The 23,957-nt window shown below is 41.0% G+C and overlaps 2 protein-coding genes across 5 annotated transcripts; one reads left to right on the forward strand and one right to left on the reverse strand.

Moving 5' to 3' along the window:
- Positions 1 to 9: 9 nt before the first annotated feature.
- tex10 (testis expressed 10) lies at positions 10 to 14,764 on the reverse strand. Of its 3 annotated transcripts, none has more exons than XM_080307989.1 (16): positions 14,368 to 14,764; positions 13,923 to 14,122; positions 13,243 to 13,430; positions 12,823 to 13,149; positions 12,520 to 12,732; positions 12,153 to 12,405; positions 11,940 to 12,052; positions 9,174 to 9,421; positions 8,976 to 9,093; positions 7,046 to 7,215; positions 3,805 to 3,982; positions 2,807 to 3,029; positions 1,206 to 1,286; positions 837 to 1,021; positions 547 to 757; positions 10 to 448 (listed from the first exon to the last, which is right to left on the reverse strand). In XM_080307989.1, exons 2-16 carry the CDS (start codon positions 14,103 to 14,105, stop codon positions 326 to 328), a joined length of 2,814 nt encoding a protein of 937 aa, XP_080164115.1. In that variant the 5' UTR covers positions 14,106 to 14,122; positions 14,368 to 14,764; the 3' UTR covers positions 10 to 325. The 3 variants fall into 3 exon arrangements, with proteins under 3 accessions (XP_080164115.1, XP_026039751.2, XP_026039752.2); XM_026183966.2 differs by having other exon boundaries at positions 8,958 to 9,093; XM_026183967.2 differs by having other exon boundaries at positions 8,958 to 9,093; positions 13,923 to 14,119; positions 14,368 to 14,529.
- Positions 14,765 to 14,953: 189 nt separating this feature from the next.
- On the forward strand, positions 14,954 to 23,844 carry LOC113031677 (uncharacterized). Of its 2 annotated transcripts, none has more exons than XM_026183973.2 (12): positions 14,954 to 15,060; positions 18,885 to 18,972; positions 20,367 to 20,397; positions 21,277 to 21,354; positions 21,450 to 21,589; positions 21,667 to 21,792; positions 22,071 to 22,116; positions 22,309 to 22,374; positions 22,481 to 22,827; positions 22,929 to 23,033; positions 23,299 to 23,389; positions 23,528 to 23,844. In XM_026183973.2, exons 2-12 carry the CDS (start codon positions 18,901 to 18,903, stop codon positions 23,569 to 23,571), a joined length of 1,146 nt encoding a protein of 381 aa, XP_026039758.1. In that variant the 5' UTR covers positions 14,954 to 15,060; positions 18,885 to 18,900; the 3' UTR covers positions 23,572 to 23,844. The 2 variants fall into 2 exon arrangements, with proteins under 2 accessions (XP_026039758.1, XP_080164117.1); XM_080307991.1 differs by lacking the exon at positions 14,954 to 15,060 and adding an exon at positions 16,034 to 16,172.
- The last annotated feature ends 113 nt before the right edge of the window (positions 23,845 to 23,957 follow it).

Consider the following 23,957-nt stretch of genomic DNA (forward strand, 5'->3'; position numbering starts at 1 on the left):
GTCCTCTGATTTAACTTCATTTTGCCTTTATTCTGCTTACCCACCACTCCTTTTAATACAAAGTCACTTAAGTAGCCACTGGACGACCGTTCAGTATTAACACTCAAAAAAGAGAATACACAGTTACCAGGGCTGTGAAAAAAACAGTAAAGAAGAAAGGACAAGAATGTGGAGTACTTTAAAACAAAAAAGTTCTCATTGTCTTCTGTATGAAAGTGTGATCATGTGTACTTGTCACTACTGAGCCCTGCGTGTTGTCATTGTGACTGTAACATGTTTGGGAGGCTAAACTGAGCAATACACCACGTACTGTTGGGCGCATCCGTTAGTATATGTCTCGAAGGCCCAGATTACCACGGTGAGCAGACGAGCCGTGAGCCACGGTGACGCTGTAACAGTAGAGCAGGTCTGTCAGCCACTGCTCCCTGGTTGCACCCCGGGAGAACCTCTGAAACACACGTACAAAGTAATCTGGTGATCAATCTCCATCCGTGTCATTCAAATACCTTCAATTGAATATGCCTGCATCTGTGTGGGCGCGTTTACCGTGAGGTGCTGGAGGATTTCTTGCAGCAGAGTGGTGTTGGCCAGCAGCTGGCTGTGGAGCGACGTGTGCTGCAGCAGCATGGAGAGAATCTGTCCAAGCTGCGGCAGCTCCTCCTCGTTCAGATTGGCAACGCGCAACGACTGCAGGACAACCCTCAGCAGGCGAGGAATGCTGCTCAGCGCTGTCACGCAAGCACCCCAAATTGCTTCCCTGCAAATGTCAAGCAAGGGTGTTAACACATTCGATCAAAATCAATCAGCACAGATCACTGAAAGAGTTTCAAGCACACCTTTTGTGGTTGGTTTCAGTAGGTGCCTCCTCCTGCAGGGTGAGGAGCAACGACAACAGGCTGAGGCAGCACTGTGACAAGAAGCGCAACACAGGCTCAAGGGGCAGGACTGAGAGATCCAGCAGTCTGGATACAGCTCTCAGCAGCCCGGCCGCCATGCTGTCGGAAACCACCTCTAACTTGGTCTGAGACACACACACACACACACACACACACACACACACACACACACACACACACACACACACACACACACACACACACACACACACACACCAAAAGTATAAATAAAATAAAACTGCCATAAACAAACTTTATGTAAAAAAATCAGTGTGATTTACTGCATGCTTAATAACAACAGTCTCTTACCAGGTAGTTGCAAATGCCAGTTTGTAAGATGTCAAAGCACTGAGACTTTGAGCCCAGAGTTTCCAGACAGTGGCACACTTCCTATAAATCAAACAGTTATTTTGGTTATGACCATATTCATACATGTGTCTCACTGATGCAATGATTTCAAAGTCCGAATGTGTGACTGAGGGATCTGACTGCAGATATGTAAGCACACGAGCTCTAAAACAGACATACACACTCCATCAACAGATTTTCTGCTCTTATTTCATCTTTTTGTTAAAAAAAACAAAAAACAAAAAACAAAAAACACAACTTTTTATTTTGTTGCATTCTTCACAAATACAGGTACAAAAACAAAACAAAAACAGGAAGAAGGAAACTAAGTATGTAACTGGATTACATACATCAGTTTCTCCCAGTTTATTGTAAATTGATCACCATAATATTTGAATAAAAAGTAATTCTCTCAGTTTCTTGAATATTACTCACTATGGCAATCCATTTATTCTCAGCTGGGGGTTCAGATTTAAAGATTTTACAGGTTACTGCTAAAATCCTTAATAAGTATTTATCTTTGACAGGTAAACTGCTCATAATTGTACAAAAAAGAAAAATTACTCTCTCTTCCAAATAACAGTGTGCACTGCCCTTGTTACCTCCTCCCAACGTATTTTTAAAAAAATATTTTAACTCCATGGTGGCCCATAAAAAAAAAAAGAAAGCATACAGAAAGAATGCAATATTCCCGATTGTCACTTGACTACCAAAGATGTGACATACAAATTACTTTTAGTTTCAGTTTCACTATTTTCACTTTCCAGATTGTCAGCAAGCGAGTGGTTTCAGGTCTAAACCACCGACATGCCACTAACTTTTTAAAAGTGAAAAATAAGGCTCAGCTTTCCGTCATTAACTTGAAATCCAAATCAAATTTCTCATTAACTTTTATCAAATTTAGGTGCGTGTGTGTGAGCCGGTGGGTGTCTGAACGGTGCACCTGTTGGCATTCTCGCCGTCATTAAAAACAATCCCATCTCATTAGCCGAACTGGAGTTGACACAGTCCGTCCTTAATGCCGCCCCCCCTTCCTTCCATCCTCACCAAGCGTCCCCCTCCGCTCCCCCTTCCTTCCACTTCCCTATGATTGACTCAGACAGGGAGATGAGAGAGGTAGGATCTGAGACCTTAATTGAGGAGCTGAATTAGTGATTATAAGCCCCCCACTTGCTCACACACTCACACACTCTTGCCCCAGGGCACAGTTACGTTAACGGTAATTTCTGTGCAGAAATGTCACTCTCCCATCATGCCATGGGCTCTCATTAGCATTTGTGCATATCCACTATGCCCGATAACCACGCATCTCCAACCTGCGCAACGCGATAAACGTTCCCCTCTCAGCCGGAGTGCAACGATAAAGCTTCCACCCTCTGAGCTCAATAGGAGAGACGAAGAGAGACCGGGGGGACCGACAGACCACAGCTGTGTCCAGAATATCAAAACAATGTCTTTTCTACCCCTTCCTTCACCTGCAAGTCTGGGTCTCCTCCAGATTTATTTCTAATGTTAAATTAAGGGTTTAGGTGTGGGATTAAAAAGGTGAACAGTGAACACACCTCAACAATGTCCCAGTGGTGTGTGAACTGCTCCAGCGGGGTGGGGTAGAGGCTGACAGGTGAAAGAGCGACGGGAGGCAGGACACTGTCATCCTCTGCCTCCTGCAGGGAGGCGAGCTGTTCGGACGAGAAGCCTATGAGGGTGGAGAACAGGAAGCTGAAATAGTCCACGTGCTGCAATGCCGCTTCCTGGCTCCCAGCTGTCCAGCTGCTCAGAGGGGACCTGGAGAACATAATCAGTGATCATGTTACACAATCAAAAACCCTGAATTGTTATTTGAATCTCAGGCTTTGTAAATTTTGAAAGTTCTCACATTTCAAACACTTTAGGATTATTCAGGATTTGATTTCAGTGTTCTTCTATTTTCAAGAATATTAAGAATAACAGCACACTGAAATATAATTATGAAAACTTCTTCCTTGCCCTGTGGGGGAATATAGATTTGTAACAGTGAGAAATGTGTGTGAATAACAGGGTGTTTCATAAAGCCCGGGAGACACATGCAGACCATCTTCTCAATACTCCATGACGATCCTGCATTCCAGCCTCAAAAAGAGCTCTTTGTACAACACTCGAGACACACACACACACCCGTACACACACTCCATCCCATATGAACTCAGTACTCCCACCACTCAAAATTTGTATAACACTGCCCCACTGACATAAGAATAAGGTCAAACATGGCAGCACACACATATCATCACAGAGAAAGGTTAACTGGGGATGATAATAGAACAAAATATAATAAAAAAAAAAAAGTGGTTTAATTGTCACAAGGAAGTTGAATATCAAAAATACAGAATATTCATCTCAGTTTATGTCAACAAGCAGGTAATAGATCATAAAAGCTGTCACTGATTTGTCTGTGAAAGAACAACACTGCCATCTGATGGTGATCAGGCAGAGCGTCGTTTGTGTGCCTGTGTGCCAGCAACCATCTGCTGTCAAACACAACTGTGTTCATGTGCTTTCCAAAGCGGGTCTGAAAGCTCACCTAAGATGTATGATACGAATCAGAGAGGCGGCGAGGCCGGCAGAGATTCGTCCAGCAGTGCAGCAGCTGCTCAGATTGGCCAGAAGAGGCTGGGACATCTTGGGGAGGAAGTAGAGCAGCTGCACCATTCGCTGCTGGGACTCTGATGGTAAGAGCACCACAACCCCATCCTGTGGATCTTCACAGACAAACAGAGATGCACAAGTCACGTGTAATTATGGACAGACAGCAATGCTGTGCACCCTGTGGGGATTTAACGAGGAGCTCTATCTGGAAAATTAGGACCAATACTTGGAAAACCAGACTATGTTGGGACCAGTAAAAGAGAAAGACGAAAGACATAACTACTACAGTATTGGCTCAGATAATGCGTCTGTGTGTGTGGTGTTCTGCCCGTCTCTGACGCACATGCTGATGTCAGAAGCTCTCAGACAAAAGGAGTCTTGTGATGGTGAATTGCTGGCTCTGCGGCAGTTTCTATCAGAAACACCCCCCCTCCTCCCCTTCCCAACCCCCTCTGTTACACACCAGCTATCTAACTATCTGACCATTCTCTGAGCTGTTCTTATGGACGGGTTTCCAGCAATGTACAAAGTTGCCTGGAGTGGCTAACACAGCGTTGTAGTGCCTCCTACGGGAACTACTCTAGTTAGAGAGTCAGATTTTTGGAGGTCTGTATACCTTTGCTAGACCTATGCATGCAACATATGAATATAAGGAAAATGACAGGAAAAAAAAGCTTCTACACTTCTTCTTTTAGGTTAATTTTGTGATTCCAACCTCTGATTGCAAATTAATGCATTTCTACACCTACAGTATTTTTCCCTGGTCGTGATGTGTCTGTAACCTCGGAGTGTTCTTCCCTCAGTTTGGTCTTTTACACACACAAAAGTTCAAGTGAACTAAAGTCGATCAAGAGCTGCAAGAATTTGTATTTTATAGAACAGATTTAAACTGTAAAAATAAAAACTCCTTCGAGGATGCCAATGTTCACATTTTGGATAAAGACAGATGGTTTGAAAGAGGAGTGAAAGAAGCCATCTATGTCCACTGTGAACGACCATCCTTGAACAGAGGTGGTGGCTTGCGACATGAACCGCTGCCACCTACAATCCAGTTTTGAGGCACCTTAACGCCCACTCACATCTTGCATCAATTGATCTCAATAAGTCACATGATTGTTTCACCCGAAACCTGTGCTGATAATGACCCCACACCCTTTTCCACACCTTGGCTCATGTGATGAGACACATGCTCAACAGTGGGCCAACAGCCTTCTTAAGGGACAACTCCCACTAGGGCTTAAATACCTCTCCACCATGTGGTCTGAGGAACGAAGAGAAAAAAAAACCAAAAAAAAAACCACACACACGGAGAAACTAACAACAGGTCAGTAATATGATTTGGTATAAAAAAAATTAATTAATTAATTAAAAAAAAAAGAGCCTCTCAGAGAGGCAGAGGTTCATCAACCTGGAAAAAAAAAACCTATGTCTACAAACTGGAAAAATTTCAGAAAAATGTTCCTCAACGTTAAATTACTACGTTTGTTTATATTGGAGGCCTGTGCTCTCAGGTGTGATTCCATCATGGAAATGATTGCACCGGCTCAGGAACACTTCCAGAAATCTTTGTCTAAGAACACAGTTCACCGTCCACAAGTGCAGGTTAAAGCCCTGTCATGCATATGTGCAGATGATCTACAAACACTGCAGTCTTTTAAGATGGACTGATCCAAAGAGGAAAAGAGTCCAGTGGTTAGATAAATCAAAATTGAAAATTCTTTTTGGGGGAAAAAAAAAGAAAATGGACACCATGTCCTTCAAAATAAAGAAGAGAGGGATAATCTGGCTTGTTGTCAGTGCTCAGTTTAAAAGCCAGCATCTCTGATGGTATGGCAGTTTGCACATGTGGAAAGGGACAATCAACACTGAAAGGTATATACAGGTTTTAGGGTAACATGTTCCCATCCAGATGATGGGGGGGGGGGGGGGGGTGTCCCCCAGGATAGGCCTTACATAAAGACACTCTTAAAAAACAAACAAAAAAAAATTAAAAACTTTAGACTTTCGTGATCTGAAAAGATCTTCATGCGCAACAGTGATATTATATTTCAGAAAACTGATTCAATTTGGAACATAGGCTACATCCACATGTACTCGGGTATTTTTGAAAAAGGAGATTTTCTGTTTCCTTAAAAAAAATAAAAAATAAAAATAACAAAAATCCCGTCCAAATGTGCAGTTTTGAAAAAAATATCTCCGTCCACATGTAAACGCTAAAAACAAAAGGTTGGCCAATCAGAAGCCTGGAAGGGAAAGACTAAACAGGGTTTTGTGCCCTCACAAAACCTTAAGCACTTCTGAAAAGTTTTTGTTTTTCTGGAACGGCAGATAATTTTGTGTTACTTTTCAAGTGCCATTTTCAAGTGCCTTCATCATTTCAAATGTTAATAATAAAGACAATATTTTGGCTGTTGTGTAGACTCACAACTTAGGAATGAACAAAATGCATACAGCATAAATGAATTTAATTTAAAAAAAAAAAATTATTTATTCAAAACCGACATTGGGATTTGGGTTGTGAGAGCGTCTGTGTTGAATGTAGAGGCCACATCCGAAGTTCACTCTGATGCCTCTGTCTTTCTAAATGGAGGGACAATAACTCCGTGTATATGTAAGCGTGGAAAAACTGCAAATAGTAAGATTAACAGCAACACTATTTTGTCTATATAATTTATTTCATGTAAACAATAAGGTGTGCGTGAGTAAATCTCCGTTTCCACACCTAAACACAAAAACTGAGTTTTCGAAAATCTCCACCCTGCCAGGAGTTTTTTTTTTAAATGTCCGTTTTCAGTGAACCAAAACATCATTTACATGTGGACGAAAGGCCCAAACGCATAGAAAAATCTGCGTTTTCAAAAATATCCGTGTACGTCTGGACGTAGCCATAATCTGTGCTGGTTAGGTCTGCATCATGAATAACCATGGCGATGTATCCTGGTAATAAGTGAACCACCTCCATAATACTGAAAACTCAGGACTAAACTTGAGGGAACCTTTAACAGTCCAAATCCTGCTTCGTTGTGCAGATCTCTGGTAGCAGGAGTCACATCATGACAGATTACACACTTCAGGGGTCTCAGTTCTCAAGTATGATTGCTGCATTTGCTCCCCCACCCCAAAAAACATTTCTCAAGCGGCCCCAAACATTATGATCACTGCATTTTCATGCTCACCATACAGCGTGCAGGCATGCGTCTGCAGACTGCTGAGCATGTCTTTGTTGCCTCGAGAAGCAGCGGCCTGGATGGAAAGGATGAGCTGCGCAGACAGCATTGGGTTACGGTGGCCCAACTGGGACAACTGCACAGGAAGAGATGCCAACCAGCGAGACAGCACCTTGCTCCTTCAGAGAGAGACAAAAAGGGCATGTGAACCCAAGGCCACCACATCAAGGCCTGATGTTATTACACAACTGTCACAGTTCTTACATCTGAGCACAAGTTAATGTGACCACAAAAGTGAGACAGATTTATTTTTACACTAAATTTTGTTTACGAGCAAAAATAAAGCTATTCAGGGAAGCCACAGATGTGATAATGGTTAGTTTTGATTTTGTTCTTTGTAGTTTGGGACAGTTAAGAAACAATTACATGAAAAAAAAGCATAATTTCATGTGGACTGTGCAACACATGATCATCATAAATCTTCTACAATCTTTTATTCAGAACAAGTTAAATGGATAGTCTGAAACTCAGAAACAATGCAGCTGTAGGAGAGGACTGTGGTATATGTGCAGTGCTTCACAGTTTAATAATTACTCCATGTTTTAGATGTGTTAAGAGGGATACATGAGTTTATTTTTGCTGTGGTGACAGTTACATGATTTGGCTGCACAGTCACGCCATATAAAAATAAAATCAATCAATTCCGACCTCCTCAGAATCAGCTAGAATATTTAATGAAGGCATGAAAAACTTTCCTTTCACAATAAGACAATTTTTTTCCTATTTACGGGCCCTTAGAGTACACAGCATAGGGCTGAAATATGACTAGTTTTGATTTATGTTATTTTTTCTAGTATTTTTGGAGCTCTTATAACTTATAGAGCGCAAAAGATATCCTAGTGGAATTTCCAGGGCTGGAAAATTATTTTAAACTCTCTTAAACTCTTTAAATCAACTCCATTTTACACACACTTCAATGCCGCAATCTAAAGCCAGTTCTGGTTCTTGTTCAGTACAGTTTTTTTTCCTATGACCACCAGTGAGCATCAATATCATGGGATATATCAAAGTTCAGCAGCAGAACTGATCCAATTTACTGGCTTTGATGTGGAGTAACAAGCATTTGTACTCTAGATCTTTTATCTGTTTGCTGATTTACTGGAGAAAACTTCAAAAAGACAATTTTGGGCAACAGCATATTAAAGCTCTACTTTTCACCTACAAGTTTTCTTCTTTATCAGAATAACCTGTAATATAATTAACATTATAACACTCTTATAACAGTTTTCCCTGCAATTTGAGCTTGGATCACAGAGGGCCAGGGGGATACTCTCCTTGCATTTGTTGCTTTACTGCCTATTCAGCTCGTGACTATTTTCTTTTGGCATGTCCCCTTTACTCACTTTACTAAGCTGCTGTCACCTCATAGTCCTGATCCGGGGACCCTCCAGAGCCTTCATCGTGAGAGGCTTTGATTGATTTTACATGGAATGACCCGTATACAAGAACTCTAAATCAGCAGCTAGCAAAATGTGAGCTGGGACAACTGCTTGGGCATAAAGTCACTGCAGGGGATGCCTGAATGATGAAGGAGAAACTACTTTCAGCTGCTTCCTTAATCATAAGTGGATGCTACAGCAGGTAGCTCTGTGTTTGCAATTTAAAATATATTTTTCCTTAAACCAGATTTTTGTCCTGTCACGGCAGAGAACCAGGGATCTTTTGCTTGTTTGGCCAAAGTGTAAACTACTAAATTATGTAGAAAAATACGACAAAAAACTCAAATGAATGATTATTTATGCTGATGCTATCATCCTGCCTTCTATATCTCCAACAATTATGCCATGTGGTGCATGAACTTTTGGAAAACAGCTGTTCAAAAATCCTACTTGTTAAGGCAAGGCAAGTAAGAACAAGTTACCTGGTTAGGTGTGCATGCCCTTGCTCCTGCAGGTAAAGCTTGCTGTAGAACGATAGCAGCAGTGATCGTGTCTGCAGAGGGAGGTTTCTTTGCTTGTAGTAGATATACACTGCTGCCAACAGGTCCTCTGTCACTGCTGCACAAACATGGACATTATGACACAGTTTTAACATCTCTCTCTAATTAATATATATAAATATATAAATATATATTTACTTTTGCTTCTTTGTGTTAGCACCATCTTCCACACGGTACCCAGCAGCATTTGCAGCTGCCTGTAGCTCAGCTTCACTCCGCTACCCAGAGTGTCTCGGACAAACGTACTCAGTGGTGTCAGCCAGTCTCCATCTGCCTCTTGGCCAACGCCCTGCTTCTGGCTAAGGGACACCATCACCTGGCAGAGTGTGATGTTGAGGGCAAGAGGATCCACAGTTGGACCAGGAAGGGCTGCTGTCTGTTTGCTCCTGAAGAGTGCAGAGTGAGATGAGGGCAATCTTAGCTAGTCTGAATTTCATACACAGTAAATAACCACCAGTAGAGGATCAGACTGTATTGGCTGCTTAAATCTTTCACAGTTTTTAAAACGAAGAACTCAAAACTTGCAGTTTAGAGCTATGCACAAACATATAGGTGAAAAAGAAAAAAAAACAACCAAAACTTTACAAAAAAAAAAATGTATGAATTAAAAAAAAAAAAAGTTCTTAAATAGATGGCAGTCAGCCTCCAACAAGTCAACATCTATTATCCATTCAAATATGGCAAAAAAATACAAATTTGTATTAATACAAATGTAAATAAAAGAAGATGTGAATTTAAATATTTTGAGAAATGTAAACATTTTAAGCATATCATGTTTGTGTTCCTCATCAGTGCCTTTGATGGCAGATCGTTAAGCTTCCCTGCATCTTATCACAAGCTGTGAGTCAAGAGAAAAGTGTGAAACAGGCAGAGGAAAAGTGTAATGTGATGCATCCTTGGGCAATGAGGCATCTAACTTATTTATTAATAACATTAAATCTAATGTCATTAATAAATAAGAGGCAACATTGCGGCACAGTGGTTACAGCTGTCCCCACAGGTTAACAGAACTCACCTGCCTCACATAAAGTAGGTTCTGGGCTTAAACCCCTTTGTGGTTTCTTTGCTCTTTTCTACTCAGTTGATTACTCAAAGCACTTTCTTACTGCAAGTCTCACTCACCCAATCACACACATCTATGCCTAAGCACTTTCTCACGTTCACTCAAACTGATTCACCGCGGCAACGCGAGGATACTTTATCATTTACAATTTGAACTGATTTTCTGATTGGTAGACAGCCGACTCTACCACCTAAGGCCTGATTTAGACTTCTGTGTTAGGGCTGTTCGATATAACGATATATATCGAATGACGATATAAAAACGTCTATCGTTTCATTTTACGCTGTCGTTTGTTTCATGGTGTCGCAAAATAAACTGTTTACGGCAATATTTTTTCACCGTTCTGATGGTCACTGTAGTGGCTATATTAATTTCTTAAAGTTCTCTCTTTCTCTTATATTTAATATAACCACACTACTGATGGACAAGCGCCTGTTTTTATGCGTTGTGGTTAGCAACAACGACAGTAACACCATGGCGTGTCCGCTTGCTTATGTACCACATAAACCTTTCACAATAAAGCTCAAGATCCTGTTGAGACTTTTCAAAATAAACTGAATCACGTGAAAGAGCAGATTATTTATGGATGAGAAGTAAAAAAAAGAGCCGCCAGGTGCTAAAAAAATAAATAAGCAGTGTCAGCTGATAGAAAAAAATAAATAAATGTTGGGACTTCTTTCTCTCCTGGCCTGCTCTTTGTTGTGGTCAGATTTCTCTGGGCAAACCGATTTGTCCCTCTAGACTTTTTTGTACATTCTCACACGTCCATTCTGATAGTTTCCAGTAATTTTCTGATATTTGTGAGTCCTTACAGTGATGCTAGGGTTATTATTCCTAATAAACAGGCAATGATTGTTAAATTCAAAAACTGTAGCAAAAAAGGAGCCATAAATGCACAAAAGGAAATAACGGTACTAAACAGGCCAATCAAGGCAGCTGCAGGCTGCGTCAAACTGCCATGTAGTTACATTTCCAGCAAGATGTACGTCAGGTTACGCCATAAGGTTTCAGATGGGTTTGCAGTTATGGCGTAAATTTCCAACTGAAGCATTAGCCACAGTCTCCCTGGGTACTCCAGCTTCCTTCCAGAGTCCACAGAAAATCGACTGTAGGCATAAATTTCAATAGTTGTCTGCCCTTCTGTGTCAGCCGATCAACAGGCTGCTGACCGGCCCAGGATGTACACTGGTTGTCTTTACAGTGGTTGCCTGTCCCTTTTAAAATGATAGACCTTCTACACCTATACACTCCACAAAGGTCTCTCAGATAAACTGACAAGTCACTCCTTGCTGTCCCCATGTCGAGACTGAAACACTGGGGGGACGGAGCTTTCGCTGTTGTGGACCCTAAATTATGGAATAAGCTGCCCCTCCATATTAGGCTGGCCCCAACACTTGAAATGTTCAAATCACTTTTAAAAATACACCTTTTTTCCAAGGCTTTTTAGGAGTAGTACTAGAGTCAGCTTTTAGTCAGTTTTAGGTCACTCTTAATCTTTTTATTTTGTTAATTTTATTCCTTGTATATTTTATTGTCCGTTTTACTCATGTTTTATATTTAATATATACTGATTTATTTTTATCTTCCTTTTTTCACTTATGTATTTATTTTATTGTTATTTATATATACTTCTTTTTCTGCTTAATGCATGTTTTTTTAACTGTTATCTCTGTTTTTTTTATTACTGGAAAGCACTTTGGTCAACTATGTTGTTTTTAAACTGCTCAATAAATAAAGTTAGATTGGACTGGATTGGATGTACCCCACTTCTCACCCCATGACAGCTACGTATTAATAAAAACACCAAAGATAAAAAGAATGCCAAGAATGAACTTTCTTACCTTTTGAGATCAATTTTCTTTTTATGTCTGGGTGTATCCCGGCTCCCATAGGGAAAGTTTTTAATGAAGTGCTGCTTAAAATCTCCCAGGTATTCTTTACGGAACCACGCATCCTAAAGAAAACAAAAATATCTGTGAGGTTGATCAAACATTTACATTAAAATAAAATGAAAAAACAAAACAAAAACAAAAGACATGCAAGTCACATCTCACCAGTGCATCCTGGTTCTCCCGCTGTGGGGCCAGTTTTCTCAGCAACTGCAGAATAGACAAGACCTGGAACATTACTGACATGGCATCTGGAGTGAGTAGGTGGGCCCCCTCTGTGTTATTCCACGGGCTGTCATTGGTGCTGGCCTCGACCCACACTTCCAGCAGGAGAGGCACAAGAGTAGCTGCAAACTTTTGAACAGTCTCAGCTGAGTCTAGACCCTCACTTACTGTAGCTCCTGGATCCTGCTCAGGTCTGCACAGTGAAAGAATAAAAAACAAAAACAAATGAAAAAACAAAACAAACAAAAAAAAAAGAAGCTTAAACTGAACTATTTCTGGACGGCTACTAAAGTCAGAGATTTCATACCTAAGTTTAAAGGTGGAGTGTGGAGTTGGTTTGGCCCCAGAATGTTCATAAATCTTAACTCCAACCTTGCTGTACGTTAGCTCTTCCCAGTTGAGATGAAGAGGTGTAAATCGGCCCTCTCCACTAGAACCAAAAACTCTTTCAGTTGGGACAGACATATCACTTTCCTCCGTTGGTCTTTCCTCAACAACTGCCTGGAGAAAGCGCCCAAGCCTGAGATACAAGTACAACAAACAGGAAGATTGGGATTCAGAGTTATTCACTTAGATTTTTCCTGATTGTGTTTACATGCAGCTTCCATACCTGAGAAGAACAGAAAGCCGCCACTGCTGGCTCGTCACAGCCCTGTTAGGGTTGATGGACAGCGCCCAGGTCCAAGCCTTGGAGTCTGAAGCTTTTTTGGCTCCTCCACTGTTCTGTCTGTGAGAGATCATCTCTAGGAAGTTAGTGAGGAGAACTGCAGGCCGTGCGGCTAGCAGAGCAGGGTAGTGCTCTAGGAACACGTCGAGGACATTTATGGCATCCTCCTGGATTCCTGTCTCGATATGCGTCATAGCACAAGACAAATGAGCACTGAGGAGGGGGAAAAACGGTGCCACACGTTCTGCAGGCACACACTGTGCAATATACCTGTAAGCAAGTTAAAACAAGTTTGTTTACTTTAGACACATTTAAACAAAGAAAAAAAATGTGTTTGTTGTAGTTTTGACATGCTTGTCTAACCTGAGCACACGTGCAGCTGCCACACGAACATTGTGATCCTTGTCTGTTAAAACAGCTGCCACTTCTGAAAGCAAGCGTGAAAGATGCTGCTCTAACAAAGAGGGACTGATGGACAGCAACTCTTTCAAACCTAACAAGGCACTGTGTTTCACATTCGCGTTGTAATGGTGCAGCTGAGACAGGAGGTCCTGTGGAAGGAGGGAATAAAATGAGATAAATTTGTTTCTGTTGTTCTTCTTCGTTTGGCTGCTCCCTTTAAGGGTCACCACAGTGATCATATGCCTCCTCACAGTAAATGTCTCCAAACCATAGATTACAGCACTCTTGCAGCTTTCCTTCAGTCAAAAATCACCCATCTCCGTCCACTGCATGCACTCTTTTCTTCACATCTTATGTACACTGTCTGTTGCTTTGCATGTCTGACACCAGGTATTTAAACTCATCCACCTTCACAACCTCTAATCCTTGCATCTTCGCCTTTCCACCTGCCTCACTCTCATTCACACACATTTATTCTGTCTTGCTTCTAATGACTTTCATTCCTCTTCCGTCCGCAACATATTTCTACTTGCTCTCTACTCTCACTACGGAAGAAGACGAACTTGTTATATTCAATGAAACAAGCCTATAGCATGCTTTTTTTTAAACTTGCTAAAATCTGAAAAGATCTCAGATCTTACATTAATACCGAGCTGTTTGTGTGTTGTGGGTCCACTCGTGTCTCTCTTTAGCTGCTCAGACAGATAGATCCCCTTGGACCGAAAGTTGGTGTTGGTGGCGTTATCAGCTCTGGGCTTCTTCTTTCCCACTTTTAGCTTCACTTTCTGGAAGTCATCCTGCCTCTTCTTCTTTTTGGCCTTCATCTCTGCAGTCTAGACTGCTGTCAGTGTAATGACACATGAAGGTAGCGGGAAGTGAATTAATGCACTCATTTTAATGACACATAAACCTATGGTAAATCGAACACGTATCAATAATAACATAATTTGTGTCAGGACCATTAACATTGTTATTTTTACTCTCAATAGTACATTTCGATACTCAGCAGCACAGCTAGCTTGCTTTGCTAACTTATCTATCATTTCCCTGCAACAGTTTTTAGCGGTAGTAGTTAATTGTACTCACCACAATAAAAATGTCTGCAGTCTAAAGTCGGAAATTTACACTACATAAAGCATCCATTAAAATGTGTCCACCCGGCTAACGACTAAACATACACACACATAAACAAAGAAAATGATCTTTATTCGGTCTCGTGTGGCTACATTGGGTCCTTTGATTATGTGTGTGTACATGGTCACAAAGAGTGCGCCTTAGATGTGTGCACTTCAGCTGCTGCTCCTGCGGGGCTTATAATAAATGAAACCACCAAACTGGGGAAAAGTGCGAGTTTATAGCTGCTCGAGCGTCATCATGTGCGCAAACTTGAAATAAAATGAAAAACACAAGCCTTCTTTTCTTAGGTAATTCACTATTTCTCTTCAATTTTGCTGCTGGACGCTAATGCGGTGTATAAAATAAACGCACCAAAAAAAAGCTGCCCTCGAAGATGCCTTGGAACAATTAACTTAATAGTTTATAATAAAATTGAAAGCACAAATAAATGATAATAATTGTCATTTTGTTTCCTCTAAGAGAATAGATTAGGTCTTTCTGTGAAGCGCGGACACAAAATAGCGCTACATCATGTTTTGGTTTTGGTTTTTTTTAACCGGCGAGTTCATCAGACTACAATCTTCTCCCGAAGCTCGGTTTGTATTGTATTCTCCTTTCACCTTGAGCTAGGAGGAACTCGCGGTTTGCACTTAATTATCTCGTGTAAGTTTGATAATATAATACACTTGATTACGTTATGTGGATAGCTATCATATGTGGCGTTTGCGGTCGCTAAGATGTGTCTTACAGGCACATTTTCTTTTCAAATAATTTATGTAAATTAAGGCTCTGCTTGTGGCCCTCCCACAGCTAACAGCGCTAACATTTGATGATTAAAGAAACGAGACGTCTTTAAATCTTTTTGTTTTTTAAATAAAACTACGACGCATTGAAGTTTGTTTGGGCGACACTGCAGAAAATTGTGTTTCTGGTGATAATATTTAACTAAAAGACAACACTTTTGAGACTCCCTGTTTCGTTGTTGTTCCTGCATTCAAATGATAATTATAAGCAAAATAGATATGAATTACTTAAATACAAATATAAGATAATTAAAACTGAGTTTTCAATATTACAAGATTTTTTTTAAAGGTGGCCCTTTCTTCTTTTGTATTTGTATTACTTAGATTTATTTCCGCCTACGCTGCTACCTTTTCAGAATCAGAATCAGAATGGGGTTTATTGCCAAATATTGAGCAGGTTTACAACATTAGGAAATTGCTGCGGTGCTTCAGTGCAAACATAGTGTCATAAATAGCACTTAAATAGACATGGAAAAAAATAAAAGTAGGGATAAGAATTAAAAGTGCTACGTGGAAAGATATGTGCATGAGATATACATGAGATATATACATGAGAATAAGAATTAAGAGTGCTACGTTGAAAGATATATACATGAGTGCAGGTGATGATCAGTGCCAAACATGGAATGATGCAGTGACACAGCGTAGGGTCATGTGTTAGTGGCGGGTACAGTCATATGGTTATTGTTCATGTGTCCAACAGCAGAGGGGAAGAAACTGTTCTTATGGCGAGAGGTTCTGGTGCGAATGGACCGGAGCCTCCTGCCTGAGGGGAGCAGGTCAAACAGACTGTGTCCAGGGTGAGAAGGGTCAGCTGAGATCCGAGCTGCACGCCGCAATGTCCTGGAGGTGTACAGGTCCTGCAAAGATGGGAGTCTGCAGCCAATCACCTTCTCAGCAGAGCGCACAACACGCTGCAGTCTCTGTTTGTCCCTGATAGTGGCTCCAGTGTACCACACGGTGATGGAGGAGGTGAGGATGGACTCGATGATTGCAGTGTAGAACTGCATCATCGTCCGTGTTGGCAGGTTGAATTTCTTCAGCTGCCTCAGGAAGTACATCCTCTGCTGGGCTTTCTTGATGACGGAGGTGATGGTGGGCTCCCACTTCAGGTCCTGGGTGATGGTGGTACCCAGGAAGCGGAATGAGTCCACAGAGGTGATGGGGGTGTCAGTCAGGATGATGGGGGGGAGTGGGGCTGTGTGCTTCCTGAAGTCCACAGTAATCTCCACTGTCTTCTGGGCATTCAGCACCAGGTTGTTGTGGCTGCACCAGGACACCAGACGTTCAACCTCCCTCCTGTAGGCAGACTCGTCCCCGTCCGAGATGAGTCCAATAACGGTGGTGTTTTCACCAGTACTGTTGCTGTTCTGTTTCGTTGATAAAGTTATTAAAATATTGAAAAAAGAAATCTAAGATCGTTTAAAAAGTATTGTCTGTAGTAACAATACTGCCCTTTGTTTTGAATGGCTAGTCCTCGAAAGCACATGTAGATGGGGTGTAGCACGTTTCCCAAAACAAATTTAACAGCTAATCACCTGGCTGGATCAGAAAGTCGCAACTTAGAGAAAATGTTATAAATTTATAAATTCTCCTTTTTGTTTTTTGCAATCAGATAAACATTATCAAACTCTAAAATATAGTATAGATTTGCATATTTTAAAAGACGTTACATATCTTACAACATATAGTGTGATCCGAGGACGAGTGATTAACACATCAAGATTTGAGTATTCACCCTTGTGAAGTCCCCGTGATCTTATCACAGTACTAATGCAGCCACCATATTTTGTGGTGGCTGTAGCTCAGGAGGGTAGAGGAGATCATCTACTCAGGTTGGCTGCTCCAATCTGCATGCCAGATGAGACGGTGAATCCCAAGTTGCTCTCAGATGCGTTCATTTGAGTTTGAATGTGTGTGTATGTTGGACAGAAAGCAGGTGTAGAAAAAAGTGCTGAATGGGTGAATGAGGCATGTTGTGTAAAAGAGCTTTGAGTGCTCGCGTAGAGTATTTATACTATTGTGATTGTCAGTATGTTTTATCCAACAAAATGAAGTTATCTCACTTCATTTAATTTTTACTGAGATTGTATAAACATACAACAGCGTCACTAAAACCTGCTATAAGTATTGCTATTCATTTTGTCAATTATTACTGATTACATGCAATTTGTTTATAACACAGCAGTTAACTGTGGTAAATTGTTGGAAATCGTGAAAATCGTGTATCTGCCTAAACATGGGCACAAATTCACATTTAACTATTACATTTATACTCAGCAACCTTTTTTTCCAACAAGAATATAAGCAGACTACAACCAGCTTGCAGTCAGTTATGTCGAGTACCCTCGAATTGTGCTCATTGACACAGACTCATTCAGAGTGATGGGCAACATGTTGCCAATCTGTCTGCATTTATAAATTAAATGGTAATTATTTGTAAAGCTTCAGCAGTTTTTCTGAGAGTAATTACTGTCAGTCCAAATAAGAGTGTGACTGTTTCCAGAAAGGTTTCCTTCTATCAGACCTGTGCAGTCACCTTGTGGTCAAAAGTAGTTGTGGGTGTGCAACTCTGGGCAGGCATCTAGTCACCACAACTTGCAGAATGTGAAAATATTTAATACATCGACCATGCGGTGTTAAGGTTTTAGTTGTTTGGTTGTTTTTTAGTAGCTGCAATCAGGTTGCTCTATATTTTTACTCTTGACTGAGCCATAACCTTGATCTGAATTAGGAGGTACTACTCTTCAGTTATGGAAAACCTATACCATGAAGCCCCTTGGGCAATGTTTTCATGCTGATGTCAATGCCACGGGAGGTTTGGAGCTCTGCAGTTACTGAGTCAGCAGAGCACTGGTGGCTTTTACACACTATCCATCTCAGCGATACTGCTCTGTAACTTTACATGGTCACCGATTGTGGAATATCTATTAGGGAAGAAATTTCACAAACTGACTTTTGCAGTGGTGTTATAGTATATTAGGAAATGTTTTTGTCCATATAGTGTATTTTGGACTGAGAAAAACATAATTGTTACAATTGCAGTTAGCTCACAATGCTGCTGATTCCATGTACCAGTTGATTCCCAAGAAATAGTTGGAAGAATTATCATATAACCTTTTAAATTGCTACATAGCATGTTGGTCCTCTTTAAAATATTGTTTCTCACATATAAGTGCTTGCATGGGCTTGCTCCAAGTTATTTATCCGATCTCTTACAATCCCATGTCCCATACCTCTATGATCAGCAGCTTTTAGTAAATTAAAATTCCCAGTTCAGAGCTCTACTTTGCTCACCCTATCACTAAAGAAAAGCTCATCCACTTTTCAGAGAAAGCGCATTTCTGCCACTTGTATCTGGAGTCTCATTCTTTCATCTTTAAAAGAATTAACAATTATAGTGTTAACAAAAAATCAGACCTAGAGTAACAGATTTGTGGCATTTTTCAACACCGATGCTCCATCTAGTGACAGATGGCTGCATAACAATTTAGCAGCATTGGGCATCACTTAAAAAATTTAATTTAGAACAATTAGATTAAACAACGAGTATGTTTAATGTTGACTAGTGACACAGCGACGATTAGTCAACTGGTTGCACGCATCCCTAGTTTTAACTGTGCAATTAGTTCTAGTATGTGTAATGATTTGATAACCAGCAATAAGACATCATTTGTCTTGTAGTGACAAAGCTGAGGAAATGGAGGATGAGAATTCAGGAAACCAGCCTCCACCACAAAGTGGGCCCCCAAATCCAAAGAAGAATCCAAAGGTAAGTGTCAGTCCTTGGCTCTACTTCAGTGCCACATGAGCCCAAGTGTGCAGTATCAAAAACCTAAAGTAAAAATGTGGGATTTCCTATAATATCCCCCCATCCTCCCCAAATTTTGCTGTTGTGGTACCTGATGGAGTGCCGGGGTGCAGCAGCCCTGAACTTGTGGGCTTCCTGCTTGCTCCTGTGCCATCAGGCCTGCTTCATTTGCAGTCTTGTTACTGAACACTGGTTTTATTCCGAATATATTCTAAAGTGAGATAAACTGGCTTCTCTTAAACGGTACCACATGGCAGGCCACTCATTTTTTACTACTGAGCGCTGTCACATTCAAAAGTGGTAGTCACGGATCACTTGCTGATTCAAATCCTCGAGGACTTAAAGTCAATGGCGACATATCCAGTCCAGTTTTTCCCTAAGAGACGTTGTTACATCACTGCTCAATTAAACGGCAGGTAGTAGACACGTCACCGTTCTGTACAACCACTGTGCATGAGGTTAAAAACTCAAAAGTTCATTATTTGCTACAAAAATTATGATCTCCCACCAGTGAACAAAGCTCCACTGGTGAAGTCAGTACTTTACAGCAGAGTACCCTCAGTCCTGGATTTCTATCTCCAAACCACACTCTCCTGGTGTTTATCAGTAACATGCAGTTACTTAAAATGTAAATTAGCTGCAAAACAGTAAATCACTGCAGGAATTACAGTGATTATTTACATTTCTGCTTAGATATTTAACTTCAATAATCTAAACTCAGTGTCTTCAATTTTTGGCTGCTTATGTCTGTCTTATCTCCTTTTGCTTATCTTGAAGAAAGTTGTATGCTTGGAAATATGTTTTCTTTATTAGTAGGTATCCTCAAATGAAGTGGCGTCCACCTCAGCACCTGCCTCTAACGGGAACCACCTCCATATTTCACACAGCTGACATCACTCTTATCATTGAAGGGGGTGTATGTTTAGTTGTTTCCAAAGGGTTTCTGTTTGCTGTTGTCTGTCAAGCTCAAATTTGGGGCTTTCAAACACATCACACTGACCACAGTGCACGGTGGTAGAAGAGCATGTTCTCTTCTACCAGTTTCATTGTCAGATCGCTGAGGTCTTGACCTCAGCCTCCCTCAGTGCGGCCACTGCGGCAGGTGTAACAACCCAGTTTCTTCCCTGTAGTAACAAATTGTTGCTGGTCTACATTCTCACTTGGTGAGGATTTAGACACCATTTATACACATTCCTGTGACTGTCACTGCTTAATGCAGGCGTCAAAGAGGATGAGAACGTAATGGTTGTGTGGCGGACCTGGACAAGGAGTTCAGTCCTCTGCTTAGTGTCATCCTGTCACTAATTTCCTGTGTGTCTCTCTCCTTCTCGTGGGTTTATTCCCTCTGCTGACAGAGAAGGCAGCTGCAGCATTCTGCTGATATAGGTAAGTCCTTTTACACACGGTGCCACTTCCAGTGTTGAGAGTTGAAGCTTGAGACCTTGGTTTCCATGCTTCATGTCACGTGTGGTGGCATGTTCACCACTCAGTGAGGCTCACAACCTCAGAGATTTGAGGATGGGGGTGGTGAGTCTTATGTGGTGCAGTCTACTGTTTTGGTCTTTGGAGATCACTGCAAAAGTATTCACGCAAAACATTTCCTGCTTAAAAGTTTCCTATTTAGAAGTCCAGTTTTCGGAATGGTTTTTGGACGTTTTCTAAATAATTTTAATAACAACCCAACCCAGTCTCATTAAGATGTTGCTACACTGAAGAGCAGCACCATTATCCTTAAAAGCGCACGACACATGGCTTATGCTACCATGCATCTGCACTGGTTACTAATTAAGTTTTAATGCACTTGTTTCTTTTTAATACTGCTGAATGCAATATCAATTTTTTACCAGTTGCCTGTGTTACACTGGCTTGACTTTGTTTTTAAATTATGTGTTAATTTTATCGTGCGTTTGCAAAAGGAATGCTTTGGTGAATGCAACACAGAAGTTACCGCTCTGCGGCTGCGCACGGTGAGAAGCAGTGCATCACGGGATGTGTTGTTCTGCAGCTCAGTTTGGGCCTAAATGGGGGTTAACTTAGAGCTCCTGTTATTTTTTGTTTGTTTGTTTTTTCTCCCAAGCGCACATGGGAAGTTTGGGTTGATCCATCCATGTAAAATCTGGAATAAATTCCAGTCCATTAAACATTGCAGGTTGTGAAACAGTACAGTATAATTGCAATTAGTTTTTTACTAGTTTTCAGGATATGTCTTGTTTTAGTTATAAATTCAGCCTCTACTTAATGCTGACCACTATTATGTTTTCCCAGTTTTCTCCAAAGGATCTTCTATCCATACTGTGCCCTCGCTCAACAAAATCTTGAAGGGTATCACAGACTGTGTGATTGGTAAGCAGCGTAGGGATTTTCCTCACATCTATCTACTTTACCTCCTCTCCTTCTTGCATAAAGAAGTGAATAATCAATAATCATTGTGTCTGCAGGCCTTCAGTATGTGTGGGAGTACCGCAGCCCCAGTAAATCTGTCCCTCCACACTACCAGTGCAAACTGTGCGCCATGGCCAGCTTGCAGCATGACATTGTTGACCATGTGAAAGGCTGGAAACACTGCTATAGATACATGGTGAGTGTTGTCTGTTTCAAAGTCTGCACATGAGGTTGCAGAATCATTTGCATTGTTTTATTCTGATTTTCACACAGAAAAAGACCCACCCTGACAAGATTACGCATGAGGAGGAAGATGCCGTGAAAGACCCTGCTATCAGAAAATCCATTAAAGAAGCTGCGGCTGAATTTGAAAAGACGGAGGGGAGGGGACAAATCAAGGTGAGCGCTACACCTGTGATAGTTCAGTTTTTATGTTATATGTAATGTTGGTCTGCTGAATTGGTGTGTTTGCTCTGGGATTTTTACTTTTCTCTTACTAGACAAAAGTTCAAATTCTGTCTCCAAGGTACTGCCAGATAACTTCATCTTTGTTTGGTCCACATAAAACTTTTATATTGCAGATGGGGCTAAAAGTCTCCCATGTTTACATTCGAGGGGTGGGTGCACTTAACAATATGTTGGATTTGATCATTTTCTGTTCCCGTTGTCACATTTAGGTGATCCTCAGGGAGCCCTTTGACATTCCTGCTTTTAAAGGACTACGTAAGTTATTCTGCTCTGTTTGCATCCAATGTTTTTAAGTTCTCAAAAACTAAGATCAGCTTCTCAGTTTAAAAAATAAATAACAATTTTTCCTACTTAGCTGGGGTCAAAGCTTAGCTTAGCATTCAACAACACTAAAAGATTTCCATTATTTCGCATTAGTTGTTAATTTCACACATCCTTCCATCACAGGCTCTGCTATTCCTAAAGCCGGGCCTTCACCAGCTCCAGGAATGGGACAAATGGGGCCACCCTTTGGCGAGTTCTTTGTGATTGACATTAATTTTCTCAGTGTGCATGAATATCTCTGTTCTATTAAAATAAAAATATGTGAACTGAAATGTAATAAACCTGAATCTCACAGGTCCCAGGTTCTCTGAATCAAGATTCCCAGGGGAGTTTCATCCTGATTATCCCGTAGATGAATTTGGGGAGTCCGGCTTTGGAGGCTACTCCTCCAGGGAAGACTTTTCTGACTCTGGTATGGATCGGGGAAATTTCATGGATAATATGGGTCGCGGTTCAGGTAGTGGAAGAGACACCTATAGAAGGAGTGGACTGCTGGATGAACGTCCAAACAAAATGTATTCAGGCGAGTACCAGGGCAACCGGATGGGTAGTAGCTTGATGGACAGACCAATGGACAGGCCGGGATTAATGGGGGCAGCTCCAGAATCTAGCAGCCTTCCCCATACTTTGCTCACATACCTGGTAGGTTTCTTACAATAGGTTTAAAGTCAGCATCTTTTTTTCTTTTTTTTTTTATATTCATATTTATATTCAGAAAGTAATTTTACAAAATGTGTTTTTAGGATACTTTCAGGATAGAGAATGAGAGCGATGCCCAGCTGGTGCTGAAGGTGACGCAGAAACTAACAGATGTGCTGATGGAGTATCGACTCAGGAGTGTTTCAGGGGTGTGTTTTGAGTTGTTGCTTCTTCTTCTTTTTTTAACAGTATCTATCCTAGAAATAATTTTGAAACCAAACACTAAAGATCAGCCTTCAAACCTTATTTGGCGAGCTGAGTACTAAAGTTCTAATTTAATTTTAACCATTTCAGCTGTGTGCACTAGGTTTCCTTTGCTCTGAAAGGATGAGCAAAACCAGATTTACTTTTTCAGATGTTTCACTTGTCCCTCAGATGAAAACATTTATTTTGTGGCATCTGTTTCCTCCTCAGGGGCCCAACAGCTTATCATTGAGTTCCACAAACTTCTCTTCACCCCCTAGAATGCAAAGCAGTAGCAACCGATTCTCAGGTGGCCTCTCAGGTATACATGCACCTTCTCCCAGACTTTTTATGACGGATCCATGGCTCAAATATCAAGGACTGTTAAATGAAGGACTCCAAAGGAGTGTGTGGCATCATTCTTTGCTGTCCACTTATTAATAGTTTGCTTTTTTTGCAGGTCCATCCCGATACAATGACGGTCCGCCCAGGTATTACAAATAAGAGATGCAACAAGTCTGTCTTCTCATCTTTCTGTACTACATGCACAGGGGTCATTGTCCAGATGTTGATTTCATGTACTTTTGAAAAAAATATATATTTTCATGCACTGGGTTTTCAGTCTTTTGCTGTCCTTGTTTTAATTATGTTTATTTCTTCATAATATGGCAAGATTTATAACGTGGAAGGATTTACATGTCTGCTGTTGTATCCAGCAACTTTACCTGATCATTTTAGTTTAAGTTTCACAGCGATTAAAAGCTATTAATGGACATAGAGATATGTTTGTGGTTGATTTCATGTCCCCATCAAAGTATTTCCAGATGCTGACGGATCCTCTAGGTTAGGAAGTTGTATTTGAGACCTTCCTTGTGCAGTATCGGACACAA

The sequence above is a fragment of the Astatotilapia calliptera genome, chromosome 11 (assembly GCF_964374335.1).
Source record: "Astatotilapia calliptera chromosome 11, fAstCal68.1, whole genome shotgun sequence".
Classification (NCBI taxonomy): Eukaryota; Metazoa; Chordata; class Actinopteri; order Cichliformes; family Cichlidae; genus Astatotilapia; species Astatotilapia calliptera.